General features: G+C 57.2%; 9 protein-coding genes across 9 annotated transcripts; 5 read left to right on the top strand and 4 right to left on the bottom strand.

Annotated features, from left to right (window-relative positions):
• Positions 1-1,301: 1,301 nt before the first annotated feature.
• Positions 1,302-3,125, top strand: IUM83_09432 (uncharacterized protein; the record flags this gene model as incomplete). Its single annotated transcript, XM_067933873.1, has 1 exon — positions 1,302-3,125. One exon carries the CDS (start codon positions 1,302-1,304, stop codon positions 3,123-3,125), a length of 1,824 nt encoding a protein of 607 aa, XP_067786530.1.
• Positions 3,126-5,460: 2,335 nt separating this feature from the next.
• Positions 5,461-6,749, top strand: IUM83_09433 (uncharacterized protein; the record flags this gene model as incomplete). The annotated part of the gene is made up of 2 exons (XM_067933874.1): positions 5,461-5,754; positions 5,838-6,749. 2 exons carry the CDS (start codon positions 5,461-5,463, stop codon positions 6,747-6,749), a joined length of 1,206 nt encoding a protein of 401 aa, XP_067786531.1.
• A 145-nt stretch (positions 6,750-6,894) lies between these two features.
• On the bottom strand, positions 6,895-8,669 carry IUM83_09434 (Nuclear pore complex, Nup98 component (sc Nup145/Nup100/Nup116); the record flags this gene model as incomplete). The annotated part of the gene is made up of 2 exons (XM_067933875.1): positions 6,895-8,256; positions 8,337-8,669. 2 exons carry the CDS (start codon positions 8,667-8,669, stop codon positions 6,895-6,897), a joined length of 1,695 nt encoding a protein of 564 aa, XP_067786525.1.
• Positions 8,670-8,861: 192 nt separating this feature from the next.
• Positions 8,862-10,063, top strand: IUM83_09435 (Transmembrane protein 43; the record flags this gene model as incomplete). Its single annotated transcript, XM_067933876.1, has 2 exons — positions 8,862-9,791; positions 9,872-10,063. The coding sequence occupies 2 exons, from the start codon at positions 8,862-8,864 to the stop codon at positions 10,061-10,063; spliced, it is 1,122 nt and encodes a 373-aa protein (XP_067786526.1).
• A 2,050-nt stretch (positions 10,064-12,113) lies between these two features.
• IUM83_09436 (RNA-binding protein PNO1-like protein) lies at positions 12,114-12,809 on the top strand (the record flags this gene model as incomplete). The annotated part of the gene is made up of 1 exon (XM_067933877.1): positions 12,114-12,809. One exon carries the CDS (start codon positions 12,114-12,116, stop codon positions 12,807-12,809), a length of 696 nt encoding a protein of 231 aa, XP_067786527.1.
• Positions 12,810-13,221: 412 nt separating this feature from the next.
• On the bottom strand, positions 13,222-13,909 carry IUM83_09437 (uncharacterized protein; the record flags this gene model as incomplete). The annotated part of the gene is made up of 4 exons (XM_067933878.1): positions 13,222-13,368; positions 13,434-13,519; positions 13,594-13,676; positions 13,764-13,909. The coding sequence occupies 4 exons, from the start codon at positions 13,907-13,909 to the stop codon at positions 13,222-13,224; spliced, it is 462 nt and encodes a 153-aa protein (XP_067786652.1).
• Positions 13,910-14,422: 513 nt separating this feature from the next.
• On the bottom strand, positions 14,423-15,701 carry IUM83_09438 (Trafficking protein particle complex subunit 11; the record flags this gene model as incomplete). Its single annotated transcript, XM_067933879.1, has 2 exons — positions 14,423-14,550; positions 14,642-15,701. The coding sequence occupies 2 exons, from the start codon at positions 15,699-15,701 to the stop codon at positions 14,423-14,425; spliced, it is 1,188 nt and encodes a 395-aa protein (XP_067786651.1).
• Positions 15,702-16,369: 668 nt separating this feature from the next.
• Positions 16,370-18,248, bottom strand: IUM83_09439 (uncharacterized protein; the record flags this gene model as incomplete). Its single annotated transcript, XM_067933880.1, has 3 exons — positions 16,370-16,402; positions 16,488-17,761; positions 17,846-18,248. 3 exons carry the CDS (start codon positions 18,246-18,248, stop codon positions 16,370-16,372), a joined length of 1,710 nt encoding a protein of 569 aa, XP_067786532.1.
• Positions 18,249-18,439: 191 nt separating this feature from the next.
• On the top strand, positions 18,440-19,561 carry IUM83_09440 (hydroxyacylglutathione hydrolase; the record flags this gene model as incomplete). The annotated part of the gene is made up of 3 exons (XM_067933881.1): positions 18,440-18,650; positions 18,733-18,874; positions 18,961-19,561. The coding sequence occupies 3 exons, from the start codon at positions 18,440-18,442 to the stop codon at positions 19,559-19,561; spliced, it is 954 nt and encodes a 317-aa protein (XP_067786622.1).
• Positions 19,562-19,880: the final 319 nt, after the last annotated feature.

A 19,880-nucleotide genomic window follows, 5' to 3' on the forward strand; every position in this document is an offset into this window, starting at 1 on the left:
AATCAATGCCCTGATGCTTTCTGGCGAGTGCGCCATCGGCGACTACCCGACGCAGGCGGTGGAGGTGATGACCGCGACGTGCCTGCAGGTCGACACCGCCATCCACTACGACGACGTGTACCAGTCGCAGCGCAACGCTGTGCGGGAGGAGAACGGCCCGATGCAGACGGCGGCGAAGTCGAAGGCTACCAGCCCGAAGTCAAGTGCGAGCCGCACGTTCAAGTTTCCATCATTATCCGACGCCGTCGTAGCTCTTACTTCACTCAACTCTATTCATTACACCACACTGAGAATACAGGCACTAATTTGGCTCGGTCGAAGACAGGGAAGTACAAGTCTCCCCTACAACTGGAGCCTCGTTCGTATCGATGTTTCCGTTCAGGGATCGATCAACGATGCAGGAGCGGACTATTGACGCCGGAGCAGCACTTCAGCCAGCGGGAAGAAGACGAGAAGACTTTAACAACACACAAGTATTGACAAACAAAACCATCAGAGCTCGCCGCAACCTTGCTCGGTCAGGCGGGGTGCGTGAGTCCGCACAGTACACATCGCCAGCAGGCAGTTTCGACCCCGACACGACTCCGGACGCATTATCCTCGACTAATGGTGCATTCAATTGAGCATTGTGGCCCCGGGACTATGCCGGTGTTGGCTTGTGCAGTGAGAAGGCTGTGCAACTAGCCCGTGTGCATGCCCACCGCTCACTTGGCGTGCTGCCTGGGGCTGCAGAGCGCTAGCTGAGGCTGGCACACGCTCTAATACATGAACACCGTCGCAACCGGCAGCGCAGACACCGCAAAAATCACAGGGGGACTGTGGTACGAAATGCAAGGAGCAATGCTGGTCGGCTGCTGCGCTGATGGCGAGATCCGCACGGAGCGTGTTCCCGTCGACGCTGACCACCAGGCGATATATAACCCCGCAAGACGACACAGAACGTTTCCTCGCGAGGCAGCAACGGCAACGACAGCAGCAACGACAGCACATAACCCCCGAACATGTAGCAAACGTCGAGCGCTAAAGTCCAAAAGTCCAAAACCGCAGAAGATCGAAATCGACGCTTGCTGTCCGTACCCGTACGTGCTCTGCACTTCAACATGGGAAATTTCCGCCAATCAGCGTCGCGTCTTTAAGTCTCGTGGTGACTCAGACGGTCCAGTCAGTCATAGAGCGCTTTGCGTGTCCCTCCGCCTTCCATGGACCATGGCAAGTGAGCCGCTGGGCCGCATTCTGCCACTCGCTTCCTGGAGCTCCAGCCTCTTCGTCTTCCTCCTCCTCTGCATCTCTCGCTCACCCTCATGGGCGGCAAGGACAACGAGCCCAACGCCGACGGCGTGTTCACGCCCACGGCCGACTACACGTCGGCCGAGACGCAGCCGCCCGCCGCGCAGCAGCAGCGACGCCAGACGCTGCTCTGGGGCGGCGTCTCGCTCTTCCTGCTGCTCAACGTCGTGGCGCTCTACATCCTGCACTTCGTGGACCGCGGCACCAGCCACGCCGTCACGAGCTCCATCGCAGTGTCCACGCTCTCTAGCGCCAACGCCCAGTCGGCCGCCAAGGGCCAGGCCGTGAGCTACGCCGCGGACGGCCAGCTCACGGCCGGCGCCGGCACCACGGCCTACCTGGCCGCGGCCTCGCTGCCCTCGGAGGACCAGTTCTTGGCCTACATCAAGTTCGCGCCGCTCGGCACGTCCGAGGCCGCCTACGCCGCCAACATCATGGCCTACCAGACGGGCACGTCGCCCAACGTGTCTGGCACCGTGACGGTCGCCACGGCGGACGCGGACGCCAAGACCGTGAGCATCGCGGCCGCCGCCAGTGGCAACGTCTTCTCTGGAGCCACCGTCAAGGGGCTGGCCACGCTCTCGGACTCGCTGGCTGTCGCGCTCTCGACCGTCACGAGTGCGGACGGCTACACCACCACCACGTACGTGACGCCCGTGACCATCAGCGACGGCGGCGTGACCGTGCAGCAGGACAAGACCCTCGAGGCCTACAACACCTCGGGGACCAACTTCATGACGCGCGTGTCCGACTCGAGCTTCGCACTCGTGTACTACGAGTCGTACCTCGTGAGCCCGTACTACCAGCGTGTCGTGGTGGGCTCGGTCGCGGCCGACGGAACCATCTCCTTCTCTGACAGTCTCGAGTTCGGCAACGCCAACGGCGCCACGTCCACGACGTTCGGCACGCCGCAGTCCGTCTTCAACTCGAGCGACACGGTGACCGTGCCCTGGTACGTGGAGGCGGCCTCCACCTCCAGCAACGGCACGGCGTCCTCGGACGTGGGCACCGTGGGGCTCTGCCTCTTCACGGCTAGCATCTCCGACAGCAAGCTGACCAAGAAGTCGGAGGCCTGTGACACCACTGTGAGCCCGACGTACTACGTGGACTCGGCCAAGATCTCGGAGACCGTCGTGGCGCTGAGCTACTTCGACACGGCCAACAACTACGCGCTGACGGTGTCGCTCGTCGAGTTCTCGACCATCACGGGCGCCCCTACGTTCCGCAGCAGCTACGTGCTGGACGAGTCGGTGGGCAAGTTCGACTTCGGCTCGGCTTTCGGCTTCTACCCGACGCCAATCGTGCGCGTGCTGACCAACAATCGCCTGGCCGTGGGCTTCCTGAACCCAGCCAACTCCGGTAGCCCGAGCATCAAGGTGCTGTCGTACTCGTCGGATCTGACGCTCTCGGAGGAGTCACCGGTGCTTCCCGTGGCGAACGCCGACTTCTCGCTGGCTTCGGCCAACCCAAGCGCTGCCGGCTCGATCGTGCTGGACGTGGTGGCCACGGATACCGGCGCCGTTATCGGCTACGCGGGCCTGTGGGCTGGCGCACAGAACCAGCGTGTATCACTGGTGGAGTCGTTCGGCAAGCCCGTGGGTGTCGTGTCCAAAGTGGACGGATCGGACCTCGACGTCGCGCTGTCCGGCACGGTGGATGTCTCGAGCGACCTCGTCAAGGGCTCGGCCTACTACGCCTCGACGGAGGGCAAGCTCTACGCTGCGTCGACCACGACGACGGACAAGTACATCCTCGCCGACGACAACAGCGTCGTCATCTCCAAGGACGCGCTCGTGGGTGTCGCCGTCAGCAGCAAGAAGCTGGTGGTCACGGTTTAATGCTTCCTCTCCGCGAGGCTCCGCTGGACCCCGTTGTTTTAAGTTTTCCATTCTCACCTCAGAGTGACTAATTTGTTTCTAGTGCTGCAAGAAGCACACCTCCTCGTCACAATCACAAGTAATAGCGCGCGACGGAAGCAGGGCCACTGTGTCATTAAACAAACGTATTTGCTTTAGTATTCAATTGAGATCGTGTTGAATTGTCTGTTTGTAAAAGATAACAATCGTCATATGAGTGTCACCTGTTACACGAACCTGTATCAGTCTCCTCTGATATCAGTTTTTTTATTTGAACCCGCAGCAGCACTCTTCTTCAAGAAGGTGAAGCCCCTTGTCACGATCACGTTGTCGGTTGTTTTAGTTATCGGTACCGACAGGAAACTTGCCGTCTTTTCGCGCAGTGTTTTGGTGGCGAAACTACTACTGTAGTCTACGACAAAAGTGTTGAATCAATCATCTTTACGTGGACGTGCTCAATTTTCACTTTAAAATGTACATGTCTGCATCCGATTCCTCAGTCGCAAAGATCGGCTAGACTTGGTCAAATAGTACCATAGGAAAGAAAATTTGCACCGCTGCGACTTGAGTCACTGTGAAGCCATTTGGTCGTGCACTGGACACTAACAGTAGTGAATTCGCAAAGCAGTAATTAGACGCCTTTGCGAACTTGGTCGCCACTGCAGATATCTACGTTTTTGGAGATTCCCTCAATGAGGATATCCGTGCTATGGTTGTGCCCACGTTACCCGTGGCCGTACCGTGCACGATACTTCGCCGCAGCTACATGCAGGGAAGCCGACAATTATATTTATACATTTTTATCATTTCGTTAAATAAATAATATTTATTCATTTCTGGCATTTTGTAAACATTGAATTGGTCACCATAAATAACTCAAGATAAAGTTTCATGCGAGAAAAAAATATCGTGATGGCAATCAATTCATACGACGAATAAATTATCATAACGGTAATATATATAATAAATATATTTTTCGGCTTCCCTTTCCGTTGGCAACGCTCTAAAAAACCAGTTCGGGACGCTGACAAAGCATGTCTAATCGTTGATCTATTCGGCACGTTCACAATAAGGTGGCGGTTGTGACTCTGCAGAAGCTTTCTACTTCGGTACGACGTTAGTACCAGACCATGTGCAGATCGATGAAGAAGCCACTCAGAGGCTATGGACCATTGCAAGGCCGTTTTCAGAAGTTGCCGTGGGTGAAGTTGACCAACAATCCGACCATAACTTCCTAAGCATGAATTTTGATTGCGGATAGATGGTGTTGGCTCAACCAAACAAAAGATGGAGCGTGTTGAATAAGTGTTTGGTTGTGAGCAGGCTGTGGTAGGCGGCTGGACACCTGGTCAACCGATACATAACCGGTAATTGATACGATAATTGCGATCCATTCGGACCAAATCAGAACCTTCCGGTTTTAAGCGAAGCAAACTTCAAATATTTCGGCGTACCGTAAGCGTCCCGAGCGTAAACACACCCACAAAATACATGTATAGTCCGCCCAAAAGTAACGGACGGACTATAATTCGACGTTTTGGCGTGGCGCGAAGCGTGCTTGAAGTGCCCGCCACATCGCGTTGACCACCGGCTCTCGGCCGCGCGGTGGTAAGGCCGCACCGACTGCGCACCGGGTTCGTTCAACCGCCGAGGGATCATGGATCCCCCCCCACTGGTTGTTGAATCCGAGCTCGACGTTGGCAGGCAGCGATTGGTTCGCGTCCCCAAAATCCAATCACGGCGGCGCCCGCGTACCTTTTTCTGTCTCATTTTGTGATCCTGTCCGGACTCAACGGCCACAAGCCGATTTGACGAGATACACCTACCCCGCTGCCTTTACCGGTATCATACCCCTCCAGCGGTACGTTTCATAACGATATACGGACTGATTAACTCAGTCTACAATCTACATACTAAGCATCGCTCTAACAGCACCCATCACATATGTGAAACTCTGACGTCAGTGAAGATCTGCTCTCGCAGGCTCGACTGGACCAAAATTAGTCGCTGCAAGGCTCAACTTCGACCGCGTCTCGCGCACTCACAAACGGACCGGCCTGGCAACGGAAGCAGTGCCAAGCAGAGCTCCGGCGCACGCGCGAATCCATCCGTGGCGCCCCACGTGGATACAGTACACCACGCAAGCGAGCGACGGTGCGCTCTCGCCTCGTGTCCACGGCACCGTCAAATCCCGCCCTACAGTCTCCAACAACGCAGTCCGCATCTTGGCAGGCCAAGCGCACGTCCACCAAACTATTGTAACGGCCCGCCGGTTGGCAGCCTCGGGCTCCCCATTGCCATTGCCATTGCCATTGTCATGCCGCTGTACCGTCGCGGCCCGGGCTTCGATCTGTACGGGGTGGGTCCCGCGGCGTTGGAGGGCGGCAGCTGGACGCACCCGTACGGACCGCCCGACGACTCGGCACGCTCGCCAGAACTGCAGCTGGACCTACGCCTCTTCTCCACCTACTTCCTGGTGGCCGAGTCGCTGGCCACGTTCGTGGGCTACCGCATCGCGCAGCACTGCCTCCGCGGCTGCCGAGTGTCGTTCCTGTCGCCGTCGCAGCGCATGTGGATCGGCTGCTTCTACTGCTGGTTCAAGATCAGGCTGGTGCGTTGCTATTATCCAGTGGGTGCTCAATGGGGTGGAGGCTGTTGAGGTGCTCATGAGGTGTATTGTTGTGGCTGTGGCAGATCGACTACGCGTTCCATGGGACTGCGTACTACACGCTGTCGCTGCTCATCATGGTCGTGTACTTCGTGTACGCGCTGCTGGCCTTCGGCTTCCACTTCGGCCCGCTGCAGTTCCTGTTCTTCGACTACATGCCCCGCAGCAAGATGACGCAAAGTCTCATCTACAAGTTGGCGCTGCTGTGCCAGGAGGTCTCGGCTCGCGTCGAGTTCTATGTGCTGCAGCAGCTCATCTGCCGCCCGCCGCTGGAAACGCGCGACAGGGACGCCATGACCTCGTCAACGATTGCGACGCACCCGCTGGAGCCCAAGGACGCTGTGTCCTCGTGCTCGACCAAGACAATTGGCTTCTCCCGGGTCACGTCATTTTTCGGGCGAGAGGTGGACGTCAACATCGAGCTCTGGAACAGCTCCATGTGCCAGCAGTGGGCCATGGCACTGAGCGGTGCAGCCCGCTCGAATGCTGCGCGCATTCGCAACAAGTGTGCGGAAACGGTGGCTATTGCAGACACTGTGTTCGAGTGCCGCTTCATGTTCGTCATGCAGCACGACGGTCTGTTGCTCGGGTTCTTCATGACGACCCCGACGGCAACGCTTATGGCCAAGTTCAGAGACGGCAAGGCCGTAGCGTTTGAGCTGCTGCAACGATTCAACTGCAGCTCCCGCTCGGCGTTGGCGACCACACCACCGTTGTTCTTGTACGCGGAGAGTCCGAGGTTGGTGGGTCGAGCTACGCTGGCTCAGAAGAATGCCGTGTATCGACTGTTGCTGCAGCTAAACAACCTGCACGGCCACACAGCAGATGTGCCTCTCCGCTCTCTTCGCGGAAAGAACTTCGTGGACGCCGGCGTTGGCCAAGTGGTGAAGAAGAAAGCTCGCAACCCGGGCTCGTTCAGCGGACTGGATGGATATTAGTTACCTTCGAAGCACGCGGGGAATCGTCGTCAATGCTCGCCCTTATTTATATAGATTAACTTCGCTCTATAGTATGAAAGCACGCTACCTCAGTCTTCGTGTTCCTTATGCACATTACGCAGCACTGTAGCTGTCGCGTATTGGCCTAGCAGAACTGCGGCGGGGGCGGCACGGTAGGCACCATACCGAGAGTGAACTCAGCTTGCTGGAATTGCTCGGCATTCCATGCATCGTCACGAGCATCAGGCGGTGGGCCACTAATTGCCGGCGCGGGAGGTGGAGGCGGCGGTGCAGTTGTGGTTGCCGCTGAAGGTGCTCCAAACGCTGAACCTGACGAAGAAGCACTCGCGGCGGGCTTACCAAATCCACCAAACGCACTGGATGTGCTGGTAGATGCCGCCGAGGTTCCAAACGAACTGCTGGACGGCGCTGCGGGTGCCCCAAATGGGGGCGGCGTGGTAGTGTTCGACGCAGCGGGGGCTCCGAACGGATTGGCGGCTCCGGTAGTGCTGCCAGACGACGTGCCAAAGCCCGATGATGATCCACCGAAAGCTGTGGTTGTTGATGCCGCGCCGAACGGATTGGAGCTACCTGCTGCTGCTGCTGCCCCTGACGAACCACCGAAGGCAGTACTTGAAGTTGCCCCAAATGGCGAGGATGAAGGTGCCGCTGCACCACCGCCAAACGGAGAAGCTGCTGGTTTCGCACCTCCACCAAAACCTGAAAACCCTGAGCCAGAGTTACCACTCCCAAATGTCGTGGTTGAAGTCGAAGCTCCTCCTCCAAACGCCGACGTCGTAATCGAGTTGCCTCCGCCAAACGGCGACGAAGACGGCGCCGACGCCGCTCCTCCGAAAGCTGTCGTCGACGGTGCTCCAAACGGACTAGCAGCAGGCGTTGCCGGTTTTCCAAACGGCGACGCTGCAGGAGCAGCAGCGCCGCTTCCGAACGGGTTAGCCGTCGCGCCTCCACCAAACGCCGAAGCTGATCCTGCCCCCAACGTTGACGGCGCGCCAAACGCCGTCGATGAGCCGCCTCCGCCGAACGGATTCGCCGCCGCAGCCCCGCCAAACGCACTGTTCCCACCTCCACCAAACGGACTCGCCGCTGGAGTCGCTGGCTTCCCAAATGGTGAAGACGCAGGCGCAGCAGCTCCACCTCCGAACGGGTTAACAGCAGTCGAGCCTCCACCAAACGGCGACGCCGCCGGCGTAGCAGCGCCGCCTCCGAACGGACTGGCAGCAACAGCTCCGCCAAACGGGTTGGATGCCCCGCCCTGGCCGCCAAAGCCCGAGCTCCCAGGCAGCGGCTCTCCGTTGAACAGCTTCTGGGCCGACTGGTGGTTCTCCAGCAGAGAGACCACGCGCTGCCGCTGCGTCTGCTGCTCCGCCGCCAGCGCCTGCAGCTTCTGCGTGGACTGCACGCAGTTTCCCGACGTCTTGAGCTCTTGATACGCTTCCCATCGAGCCTCTTCGGCACTCACGTCGCCTGTTACAACGCTCGGCAGCTTCAAAACACGAAAGTTACACGTTAGTTTACACATTTGTTTACCTCTGCATGTAACTACGTGTAACTCGGCCCACGTACGCCTTTAGCGACTGCGAAGCCTGAGAGCGGCCACATGGGCGGGTTCTTCAGCTCTTCGATCGCCAACGCCCGCCCGGACTCCGTCATGGCCACGCCCTGGACCCCCGGAGATGAGCTGCTCCCATTGCCGAACGCGCTCGAGTTCCCGAACGGAGACTGGGACTGCGACTGCGACTGGGACTGCGACCCGAAGCCGCCGCCGTTGCCGTTGCCGTTATTGTTGCGGCCGCCTCCACCGAACGCGTCGTGCGAGAAGCGGCAGTTGTTGCCGTTGCGGCAGGTGCCCTGCAGGAAGAACTTGCAGGGCTTGGCGTAGCCGCCCGACCTGGCCATGACAGACAGTGGCTGCCGTTTCGAGTTTACCTTTCACTTGCAGAAATAGTCTACAGCTTTTTGGCCAATGGGAGCCGTCTCGCATCTCTTGTCAGCTATTTCATCCAATAGGAATTCACGTGACGCTTGCGTTCGCAAATATTGTATGTCGATTTCGATTTGTGTTAATTTGTGTCATTTTGTGACGACGCCATGGGGCAGAAGGAGGTGGCGATCGGAGGCTTGCTGCTGCTGGCGTCGGTGGCCACGACGTGCGTGTTCGAGTCGGCGCTGGTGCGCAGCGCCAAGAGCTTCGAGCAGGGGCGGTCGGTCGTGATTTCCCTCGCCAAACCGGAAGTTTCGGCGACAAACGAGGGCCGGCTGATCCACTGCTCGGGGTTGATCACCACCACAGCGTCCACTTCAAGTTCCCAATTGAATAAACACGATACCAATGAGCTGCAGCTGCGGCAAAGTCCGTTTGTGCTGGACCCGACGTTCGGCGTCGCTGTGAAGGGCGTGAGACTGCACCGGCATGTTGAGATGTTGCAGTGGGTGGAGACGTCGCACACGTCCACGAGCAGCACGCCGGAAGACGAAGATCGGCGGTTCGATGACGACCGAGAGCGGATTTACATGTACGATTTACGGTGGAGAGAGGAGGTCATTGAGAGCATGGAGTTCAATGATCCGAGCTATGGGAACCCGCCGGCGGAAGCGTGGAAGTACCGGTCGCTCGTGGTGAAGGCGAAGGACCTGGTCGTTGGAGAGTTTTCGCTGCCCGATGAGCTGGTGGAGCAGATTCGACGCCGGGATAAGGTGATGTTGGATGCTGCTAGTCGACGGGTGATGGCGAATCTTCTGGATCAGAGGGGAGGAGAGCGGTGGAGACACGAAAGTGCGCTTGCGAATGTGAGCGTCAAGGAATACTTCTTCTACTTGATGCCGGAGATCAGAGAACCTGTTCTGGGGGATCAGCGTGTGCACTTTGAGGTGACGCCAAACTATCCGGTGACGGTGTGCGCGAAGCAGCAAGGGAATGAGTTGGTGCCATTTAAAAGTACTGCCGGGGACTCGCTGCATTTGTTGGAGGACGGAATCATGAGTGCAGATGAGCTTTTCGACAAGAAGATGCAGGCGGAGGTAACATCAAAGCGGACGTGTGCATAGTGAGCCGACAATTTTTACAAGAGTCTAACTTGTGTTGATACCCTGCTGTGTAGGTGCGCAAGAACCGTTTCTTCCGGCTGTTTGCGGGTGTGCTGGGATTTATGGGCTTTCTGGTGTTGCGCCGACCGCTGCTCGAGCGGTTTGGGTCGCTGTTGGCTGGAATTCAGCAGCACGCACTTGCTAGCAGCATGAGCATCGCGCTTACATTCTCCGTCGTGGGCGCGTTTTGGGTTCTGTACAGGTAAGGAAGGACAGTGAGCATCAGTTGCCAACAGGCTGAAGGCGTTAGTATTTGTATGGTAACTTACTGTCGTCTCTGTCGTGTTCGTGCAAAATGCAGGCCGCTGTGGGCTGTCGCACTGTGGCTCGGCGGCTTGATACCCACCGGTCCTCTTCTTTTCTCCCGCGCACCGTTAAAGCTACATGAAGCTCAAAATCGCTCTGTAGTCTCAACTTCACACCGCAAGTTTTGCAACAAGGGGAAAATGACCACAGCGTCCATTCTAGAGCACAGAAATTGCAACGATACCTCAAAGTTAAGGGGTTAATCTTTCGCATGCTCGGACGGGTACCATTTGGGCACCACAGTCTATGAAATGGTTTTGCACCAGCGTTTTTCTCAATTAGACGTGAACAAGTCAGCTTGGACACACGCACGCTAATAAGCTCGACTAAATTAAATGGCCGATACGAGTAGCAATGAAAATTGAGGTAATTGCCAAGTAGCAAGGTGATGGGTTGAGTGAATTTGTGCTTCATCATCGCTGCTGCTGGCATATACGCTTCCGACTTTGCAGCATCAATCACGTATTTGGAGGGTACATCGGCCCCCCCCCCAAACGGACTGTGGAATGCAGTCAAACACAGCCCTCAGCCCGGACCGGCCTTGCTTCTAGTCATGTTGAGAAAGTAGTCGGCGTAGCGTTTGAAAGGGTAGAATTTTCACAAGTTATGCCTCGGTCTTTGTCGTCTTTGCCTCCTCCTGCTTGAGAAGATCGCGGAGATCACCGATCGTATGAATGCCCTCCGCTTTCAAAGATATTTCTCTCGCCTCCCCAACCCCTCCGCTTCGTCCGATAACTCGTCTGGGACTTAAAGTTGGGGGCATTCTCAACCGGAACCACAATGATCAACGCGACTCGGTCTAGATGCTGTTTAACCATCTCCAACAATTCCAACCGCTGCAAGACATCCGCCATTCCTTCTCCGTTCACTGGGTGACTTCGTGCAACAGTAATCTGGAACAGCAACAAGTCCCTTGTTTTACAAGGGCACTTGGCCATCAGAACTCGATGAGCTGCTAGACGATTCCTCTCGGTAATAGTACGAACCGATCGATGCTAAATCCTCGCGGTACGAACCACTTTTCAGCACCGACGATGAAAAAATCATCAAAACATAACGTCGCCACTCGTGGGTAGAGCGGAGTTTTCACACTTGAACAGGCTCGACGGCGCTAGATCGTCTCCGTTCCGGCACCGCGCTATAAAATCACACCCCAAATTCAGTTGCTCGTGTACACTAACTTCAAATAACGTACCGCGAAAACGATGCAGCAGACTTTGTGTGCCGCAAGCAGTCAATTATCGCAAATTTCTTTGCACGGGTGAGCTTGCTCAAGCATTCTACCTGCAGCCGCTTCACGAATGAAGCTGGCTCCGCGACTGTGTACTCTAGCCGGGTTCTTCGGATTGGACACAAAGCGGCAAAAGCAGTGGATGTCGATTTGGATTCATCAAGATCCCGATTTATATAGTCGGTATCTTCAAAATCCATGATCGTGTTCCTGATCAGTGTCTATTGTGCTTCCACAAAGGCTGAATCGATGGATAGGCATTCCCAAGCAATGCCGCCAAATATCTTGAAGCGTTCCTGAACATGATTCGCTATCATATCGCCAGCGTTAGTGTTGCTAGCACTGATCAACTCCTCGCTCACATCGAAACTTTCATCTTGAATTGGTGCCTTCACCATAAGAGCATCCATTTCGAGACATGGCGCGCTGCGCTAGCAATGGTCTACATGTAGCATTTCGAAATGTTTCTCAGATTGGGTTTTCCGAGCAATAAAACCCATCGATTCACCCACCCAAAGCGCTCTCACCCACTGTACGTTCCTTAAAAAGCCCATCTGGTACACAGTACCAGCCTCTTCTTTTCCGACCAATCAGATCGCGCGGAAGGCCGACTCCAGTCGTTTCCGGAGCTGTTGGCTGGGAATTCGCTCTGACCGGCATCACTTCGGCTTCGCTCTGCAGCTCCAGGACCGCAGCCAGGCTCACATACAGTAGCAACCATGGAGGTGGACTCGATGGCCGGACAGGACATGGTGATCAACGCGCAGGCGATCGCGCAGCAGGCGCAGGAGGAGGCCGACATGATGGACACGGAGGAGGAGGTGCGCCCCAACTTCCCGGCGCTCAGCGCGCAGCAGCAGTCCGGCGGCAAGAACGACTTCCGCCGCGTGCGCGTGCCGGCGCACCGCTACACGCCGCTGAAGAACGACTGGCCCAACATCATGAAGCCCATCGTGGAGCACCTGAAGCTGCAGATCCGCATGAACACCAAGACGCGCTGCATCGAGCTCAAGAACTCGCCGCACACGACGGACGCCGGCGCGCTGCAGAAGGCCGCCGACTTCGTGCAGGCCTACATGATGGGCTTCGAGGTGCAGGACGCCGTGGCGCTGCTGCGGCTCGAGGACCTGTTCATCGACACGTTCGAGGTGAACGACGTCAAGATGCTCAAGGGCGACCACCTGAGCCGCGCCATCGGCCGCGTGGCCGGCCAGGACGGCAAGACCAAGTACGCCGTGGAGAACGCCACGCGCACGCGCATCGTGCTGGCCGACCAGAAGATCCACATCCTCGGCTCCTTCGCCAACATCAAGCTCGCGCGCGACGCCATCTGCTCGCTCATCATGGGCGCGCCGCCCGGCAAGGTGTACAACAAGATGCGCAATGTAGCTAGTAGAATGAACGAACGATTTTAAAACGCACCAGTCCAAGTACACGACGTCTGCTGCAGCGAGCTGGGGTGGGAACCACGGGGACAAGCCACAGCGGCGTCCTGCAAGAGCGCAAGACGCTGCGCTGCGCTTGAGTCCCCACTTAAATATATTCATTTTGGTTTTGTCTTTTGTCGTCCTAGCTGTAATGGCTGCGTTCGTCCTGGCGTTCGTCCTGAGCTGACTCTGGCAGAGAGAGAGAGAGAGAGCATGCAGGTAGCAACAGAGGCCGCTTGCTACGCGTCGAGTATGTGCTGTGTGTGTTGCACCAGTCACCGCGTTCTGGTTACCTCCCTGGTGGCAACTGTCCGTCGAAAATTGCGTCGACGGCGACTGCAAGCGGCGGCGCTTGAACGGCGCTTGCTGTCCTTCGTACCAGCCGCAGTCTCGATGAGAACTACGCCCGATACCGCCGTTTCGCGCCCAGGTTGGCGTCCAAAATCCGATGCAGCTCCCCTGTGATCGGCTCGATGTTCTTGTCGGCCTCGAAGCAGTCGAACAGCTCCAAGTCCACCCCCGGCATCTCACTGTAGAAGGCCAAAATCTGCCAGCACACACACACAGCCGATAAATAAAATAAATCCTCCTCCCCAAGAGCGAGCAACGCACCATGTGCGCCGACCCGTAGCACGAGAACATGCCCTGCGCCCCCCGCACATGCACCACCTGCGGGTCAATCTGGTTCAGCGTCGCCGCTGCAACAACAATTCCAACCACCGTCAGCCACCCACCCCTCCCTCCCTCACCAACCCCCAGCTCCTCCGCGTACCGAACTGCAGCGCGGCATCCTTGAGGTTGATGATGGTGCGCGTGAACTCGTCCGTGTTGACCTCCGTGGTCTCCGACTGCGCGCTGCACCCATTCCACAGTCACACACAGTCCCCGTCAGCGGTTAAGTCGCCCCTCCAGCCCACGCACAGGCCCATCGACTTGACGCACATCATGTCTCCGCTGTCGCCATCCAACAGACAGACGTAGCTCGTGCCCGGGTACACGGCCTTGATGCGCTCGAACTGCTCCTGGAAGAGCATGCGTCTCTGCAGGTCGCCGCGTCTTCGCGACAGACAGCGACACCACAGACTCATGCGGCTGCTTCTCCGCCCGGCGGTGCGGCGAGGCGGAGCGGCGTGCGGCGCGGAGCGGAGAGGAGAGTCCCCACGTCACGCAGCACTCGACTCGACCGCCGTCACTTCCTCGTCTGCGGGGAAAAATGTATGGTTTCGGCGTTATTATCGTCGAATCGCAGGATGGGGACTTCTGCACCGCTCTTCACGGGACGCAGCTCCGCAACTAATACAGTTTTGGCTCTGGTCAAAAACGTAGCCAATCTATTTAATATGGTTAGCATAAATTGAAGGTGCTACTCGACCTAAACAATTGAGGTGTACGAACGGGTATTGCAGGGTACTGATTTATATTTTTGTGGTGGGGACTTTGATAGTGCTGCGGTCCGGAATGAGTGGAAGGGCGTGACATATGGCGTGGGAGCGACTATAGTGAGTTGAAGTTCATTTTTTCGTCTGAAACCGAGAGCTCTCCATCAAGTCTATTCTTCACGCACGCCCCGCTGTTAGTCCCACCGCGGTGGCTCGGCCCTTTTACTCGGCGGACCGCCAGTCGGGACACTCGCGGGGAAGCACAAACAGCTCTTGGCGCTCGTCCGGGTTGGTGAACGGCAGGTTGTACGTCAACGACACGATCTCTAGGCGGGGCAACCGCAGGTACCCTGCACGAGTGGGAAGATAGGCAGCAAAACAGTTAGTTTTCTGGAAGGAATGACGAGCGTTCTGGCGCGGTGACATCAGCGCCATACATACCTGTCTTCGTGGGCACTAAACCCAGCCGGAACACTTGCTCGTCGAAAGGGAGCAGGTCCTCCGTAGCATTTGTGCGACCGGAGATGTAGAACGCCCCTTCGGCGTCCACGGGCTTCACCCGCAGGCTGTGGAACACGGCCTCGTTGTTCCTTACGCGGACGTCCATGTAGACCACCACGCCCTCGACGCCGAACGGCGGCGTCTCCACACTGAAAGTGAGCGGGGCGTCCACGAACGAGACCATCGGGATCTCCAGCCACGTGCTCACTACATCGTTGCGGTCACCACCGGGGGCACTCGTAATCGCCGATGACTCGCGCCTCCAAACGACCTTTACCCGACCAAGCGTGATGAAGTTGGACGTCACCTTCGGCACTAACCGCAGGAAGAAACACCGCGAGTCACCGTCGTTGAACGTCGCGCAGACATCTTCTGAGGTGTTGTTGGAGTCTGAAGACACCGGGCCGAACCCCGAAATCGCCAAATCTTCCACCATATTCGTCTCACGAGGCTCGAACTCTAGGGCCAGCACCTTCAAAGGTTCCCCGGACGTGCAGGTGATGCTGCCTTGGAAATTTACCGAATTGCCCACACAACCATAAGAGCCCTTCGGTATTTGCGCGGCGCCAGGGACGCCACCTCCACTAAGGAAGTCATGGATGAGACCGCCTTGAATCGCGAACGGGTCGTGACATACCAACTCGAAGCGTTCATCAAAGCCGACAGCCACACCAGCCTTCGTTGTGTATGCAACAGATACGATCAGTGTTACAGGAGTCGCTCTTGTCGACCGAACAAGGACACGGAGAGTTTCATCAGTTTCTGGATCCTTGTTCGGGAGCGAGGTGAAGTCTCGAGGTTGCAAATTTGTATCCAACGTCACTGGTGTCAGCACGCCCGACTGCTCTGTGAAGAAGAATGCATCCGCAGGCAAAAGCGACGTCGGTGGAGGCTCGCACACAACCTGGAATGTGACGTTTTCGAGCGTATCCTCGTTGGCTGACAACTGGAACGCAAGCTCGCGGAAGTCTCCTGTCAGGAGTGGCTCGCGCGACGACATAGTTAGTGTTGCCTTTGCACGTGGTTGAAGAATCATTAACGATGAACCCCGAAGATGAGCCGTGCCATCCTCTTGAATAGGCTCCGCTGTGTCAGCAAGACCTGGTCGAGGGCCTTCAACCAGTGAAAACATCGATTTTCTTCTGGAGAAACTCGGGGAAGCAGATCCGTTGCCCATAGCAGGCACACGCCCGTTCACTAGATATGGCTGCGGTGTTTCTCGTTGCTCCACGGACGCACGCTCAACCAGCAAGCTGAAAATCAAGAACTCGTCCTCTGTCTGTACGCTATCCGCTTCAACACCGTTTGTCATCGTACCGTGGTCTGCACCACCAAGGTAAAACCGCACTTCTTGAATTGACAGCATTTGTCGACCATCCAGCACATGCAGCGGAACTCGCAGTTCTTTAGTCACCCTATGAGTGAATTCCAACGAAGTGAAAAACTTCCCGTCGACACAAGCAAGAGTTCCAGATTCCACATCAGCCTGATGGTAAATCGCTGTGCGATAGCGCTCATCGTTAAACACCAATTCTATCTTCGCCATCACAAGCGGCGTCGGAAAATGCGATCGTAATCCTAGTTCCAGCGTCACGTCCTCCTTCACACAAGCAGAAGCGCAATCAAATTGCGCTGTAAGTGCAAACACAGGCCGGGACCGGTCGAGTGCTAGTTCATGCCCATTGCCAAGCGCTGAATTGTCTGTAAATGGTGCCCCCAACGCAGACGGGTTTCTCCATGCAGTTATAAAAGAGTCCTGGATACGACCACGTTCCTTGGGAGATACAAATTCCTCCACGACAGGCGACAACAACTGCAGCGAGTAATCCAGGTAGGCCGCAGTATCTCCTTGGCGGAAGGTGCAAATAAGTAGCTGCTTCAGAATCTGAGCGGTTTGTGCCCAGCAGTTCTCAATCGCAAAAGTAGCTTTTGCTTTTTGTAGCTCAGCGCGCGAGCGCTCGTACTCACCAGATGCGAGCCGCTCGGTACCCAAATGTACCAGCAGTCGACTTTTCATGCGACTACGCGGCGCGTTGTGGTCAGCCACGTACATCGTCAGGTGCTGAATCGCGTGCTCCAGCAGAACAATAGACCGCTTGGCATGGGGCACGGTTCTTTCCATAGCATGCCGATATTTCGCAAGTGCTGCCACCGACGGATCTTGTGACGCGGCATTGGCTTCAGAGACAACCGGGTCACCACCAACGTAAACGGAAGGCACGACGACGAAGTCACGTTCCGATAAAATTTCACCATTGGGAATAGCAGTAGGAACGGTGGTCGCTGCGGTCAGACCGAGCTTCGCAGCCGCCTTCCTCCGGAACATGGCGTACTTCGCAGCGATGGAGTAATATAAATACGGCTCTTTATACACGTCCGAGTCCAACCCCGTGCTCGGAAGTGAGCCTCGAATGGAAGTGGCCTCGGCCAACAGTTGTGCGAAGACATGGTACTGGCGCGAGACCCACTCCCAGTGTTCGTACGCTCGGTCCGCCACAATAATCGCGCGCGCGTAGACGCCCATGTGGCGTTGCAGCTGGTCCACCGCGCCCTTGATGTTGTTCGACGAGAAGATCAAGTGGTAGCACAGCTTGAAGTTGACGAACTCCGCCATCGTCATGACCTGCGTGTAGGCGATGCCATCCACGGCCTCGCTCTCGTTCAGCGGCAGAGCGATGATCGCGCGGTAGGACGCCTCGTAATGCTGCAACACCTTGGTAGTATAGCGCCGGAACTCGTAGTAGTGCGCGATCTTGAAGCTCAGCCGCGCGTGCAGCGCCTGGTAGCCGGGCGTCTTCGCCAGCGCCTTCTTGTACCTCTTGACGCGCTTGGACTGCGCCTTGTAGTACTCCAGCGCCATGTTGCGCACCGACGACTCGAGCTTGACCAGCACGCTGGAGCCCCTGACCAGGTCCCTCGACCTCAGCAGCACGAGGCCCTTGGCGTCGGTGTCCAGCTTCCTCCTCAGGTTGGCGAGCCGTTCCTCCGTGGTGTTCATGGGGGCCACGCCGGCGTCGTCCACCTGCTGCATCAGCACGAGCATCACTCGACACTCCCTAGCTGCATAAAACCCATGTCAATAAAACCCCATGCCAATCCACCCACGTCAATGCGGCAATAAAACCCAGTGACCCAGTCACCCACCTGATAACGTGCGCCGCAGCTTCTCGACCTCCTCGCGCAGCGCCGTCTCGCGCTGCTGCCAGTCCTGCGGGCTCCAGCGCGGGTCGAACTCGTCGAAGAGCAGCACGACGGCGGGCAGCAGCTCGTGGTGCTTCTTGAGCCAGCGCGCCTTGAGCACGCCCTGCGCGCGGTAGCCGTCGAAGTCGCGCTGCGTCTGGTTGGGGAAGGTGCCGTGCTTCTCGCGCAGCTCCTTCTTGGCCGGGAAGCGGTGCTCGCGCGGCAGCGACGCGAAGTGCAGCTTGGGCACGAACTCCTCGTTGGCCGCGCGCACCAGCGGCAGCGCCTTGGCCTGCAGCTCGCGCGCGCCCAGCGCCGCGATCAGCGGGTACGGCGTCTCCTTGAGCTCCGTGCCGAAGCTCTCCATGGCTGGGTGGGCCGCCTCCCTGCGTCGTTGAGCTCTTCCGCTTCCGAGCCGGGAATTAGCCTCAGGCCCCCTTCCAGGGTTACAATCAAGGGGGGTGGGTACCCCACCTGACTGTACCCCCTGAGTACCCCTTGAGAGGAGGGTACACTGTACCCGCGTACCAGATCGATCTATTGATCTACTACTGTAACATGGTCGGGATGCTGCATGTGCTGCGTCGGGGCTGCGTGCGTCGCCCCGGGGTGTTGACTGCGGGTTCTCTGGGATCTTCGGGGCTACTGAAGTCGCAGTGGAGGAGTGTGGCGAGTAAAACTGCCACGACGCCCGCCAAGCCCAAGAAGAAGTACCTGAACGACCCGAGTCTCCGCGTCCGCGTCGTGCCCATGCTGGAAGACAACTACGGTGACGGCATTGCGGGGTTTTTGATAATGCAATTCGTGGTTCAAAGTGCTGATGACGCTGTACATTGTGTATGTGGGGGCAGGGTACGTGGTGGTGGACGAAGCGAACCACACCATGTTCGCGGTGGACCCGGCCGAGCCCAGCAAGATCTTGCCGGTGCTGAAGGAGGAAGAAACCACGCGGAAGCGCGAGTTCCTCGGCGTCTTGACCACGCACAAGCACGCGTACGCACTTCGTCGTCGCAAATGTTATGTTGGTTAGGATGTTGCTTTTGTGTGGAGACTTATCGGTTTTGATGCTGTACACTTAGAGACCACGCCGGTGGCAACGAAGAGATGGCGGAAAAGTATCCGGGTGTCATGATCGCCGGGCCGGAGCACGAGTTGATCCCGGCACGAAACCGCCCCGTGAACGGCGGAGACAAGTTCAAGATCGGCTCGACGAATGTGAAGGTACTGAACGTGTCGTGCCACACGAAAGCGCACGTGGCGTACGTTGTCACGGGCGACGCCGACACCCCGCCGCTGCTGTTCCCGGGTGACACGCTGTTTGTTGGCGGCTGCGGACGCTTCTTTGAAGGAACTGCTGAGGACATGTACCGAGCGTTGTACGAGGTTATCCTCACGCTGCCGAAGGACACGAAGGTCTACTGCGGCCACGAGTACACGATGTCGAACCTGCGATTCGCGCTGAGTGTGGACCCGTCCAACCAGGCATTGCATGACAAGATCGCGGCTGTTCGTATCCGCCGGGCGAAGAACCTGCCGAGCGTGCCGTCCTCGCTGCGTGAGGAGATGCTGTATAACCCGTTCCTGCGTGTGCACAACGAGACTATTCGCAACGCTGTCGGCGGCACAGATCCTGTTAGCGTTCTTGAGAACCTTCGCCGGCGCAAGGATTCGTTTGAGTGAGGAGACGGTGATTCATCCGAGAGCATTGTTCGCAAACGCAAATACAACGAACGGTGTTTGGTATGGCGAATCTTTACTTCGACATTATCGCTACTTGCACAACGAGTCGTCATCCAGGTGTAGTCAAACCTGTGCCTTGAACGGAACCTTCAAAGCATAGCGTTAGAAAAGTGCTCAGAATGTCAAAGCCAAGATGGGGCTCGCCGAGACAAATAGCGCAGATATCGCTGAATGCTTGATATGAAGCACGTATCTCCTTTTGCAGTTCGTCGCGGTCCAGGTTCTCGGGAAGAGGAGTCGTAGGATGTATCAGCATACG

This window comes from Phytophthora cinnamomi (assembly GCF_018691715.1).
Source record: "Phytophthora cinnamomi strain GKB4 chromosome Unknown Contig67, whole genome shotgun sequence".
Lineage (NCBI taxonomy): Eukaryota > Oomycota > Peronosporomycetes > Peronosporales > Peronosporaceae > Phytophthora > Phytophthora cinnamomi.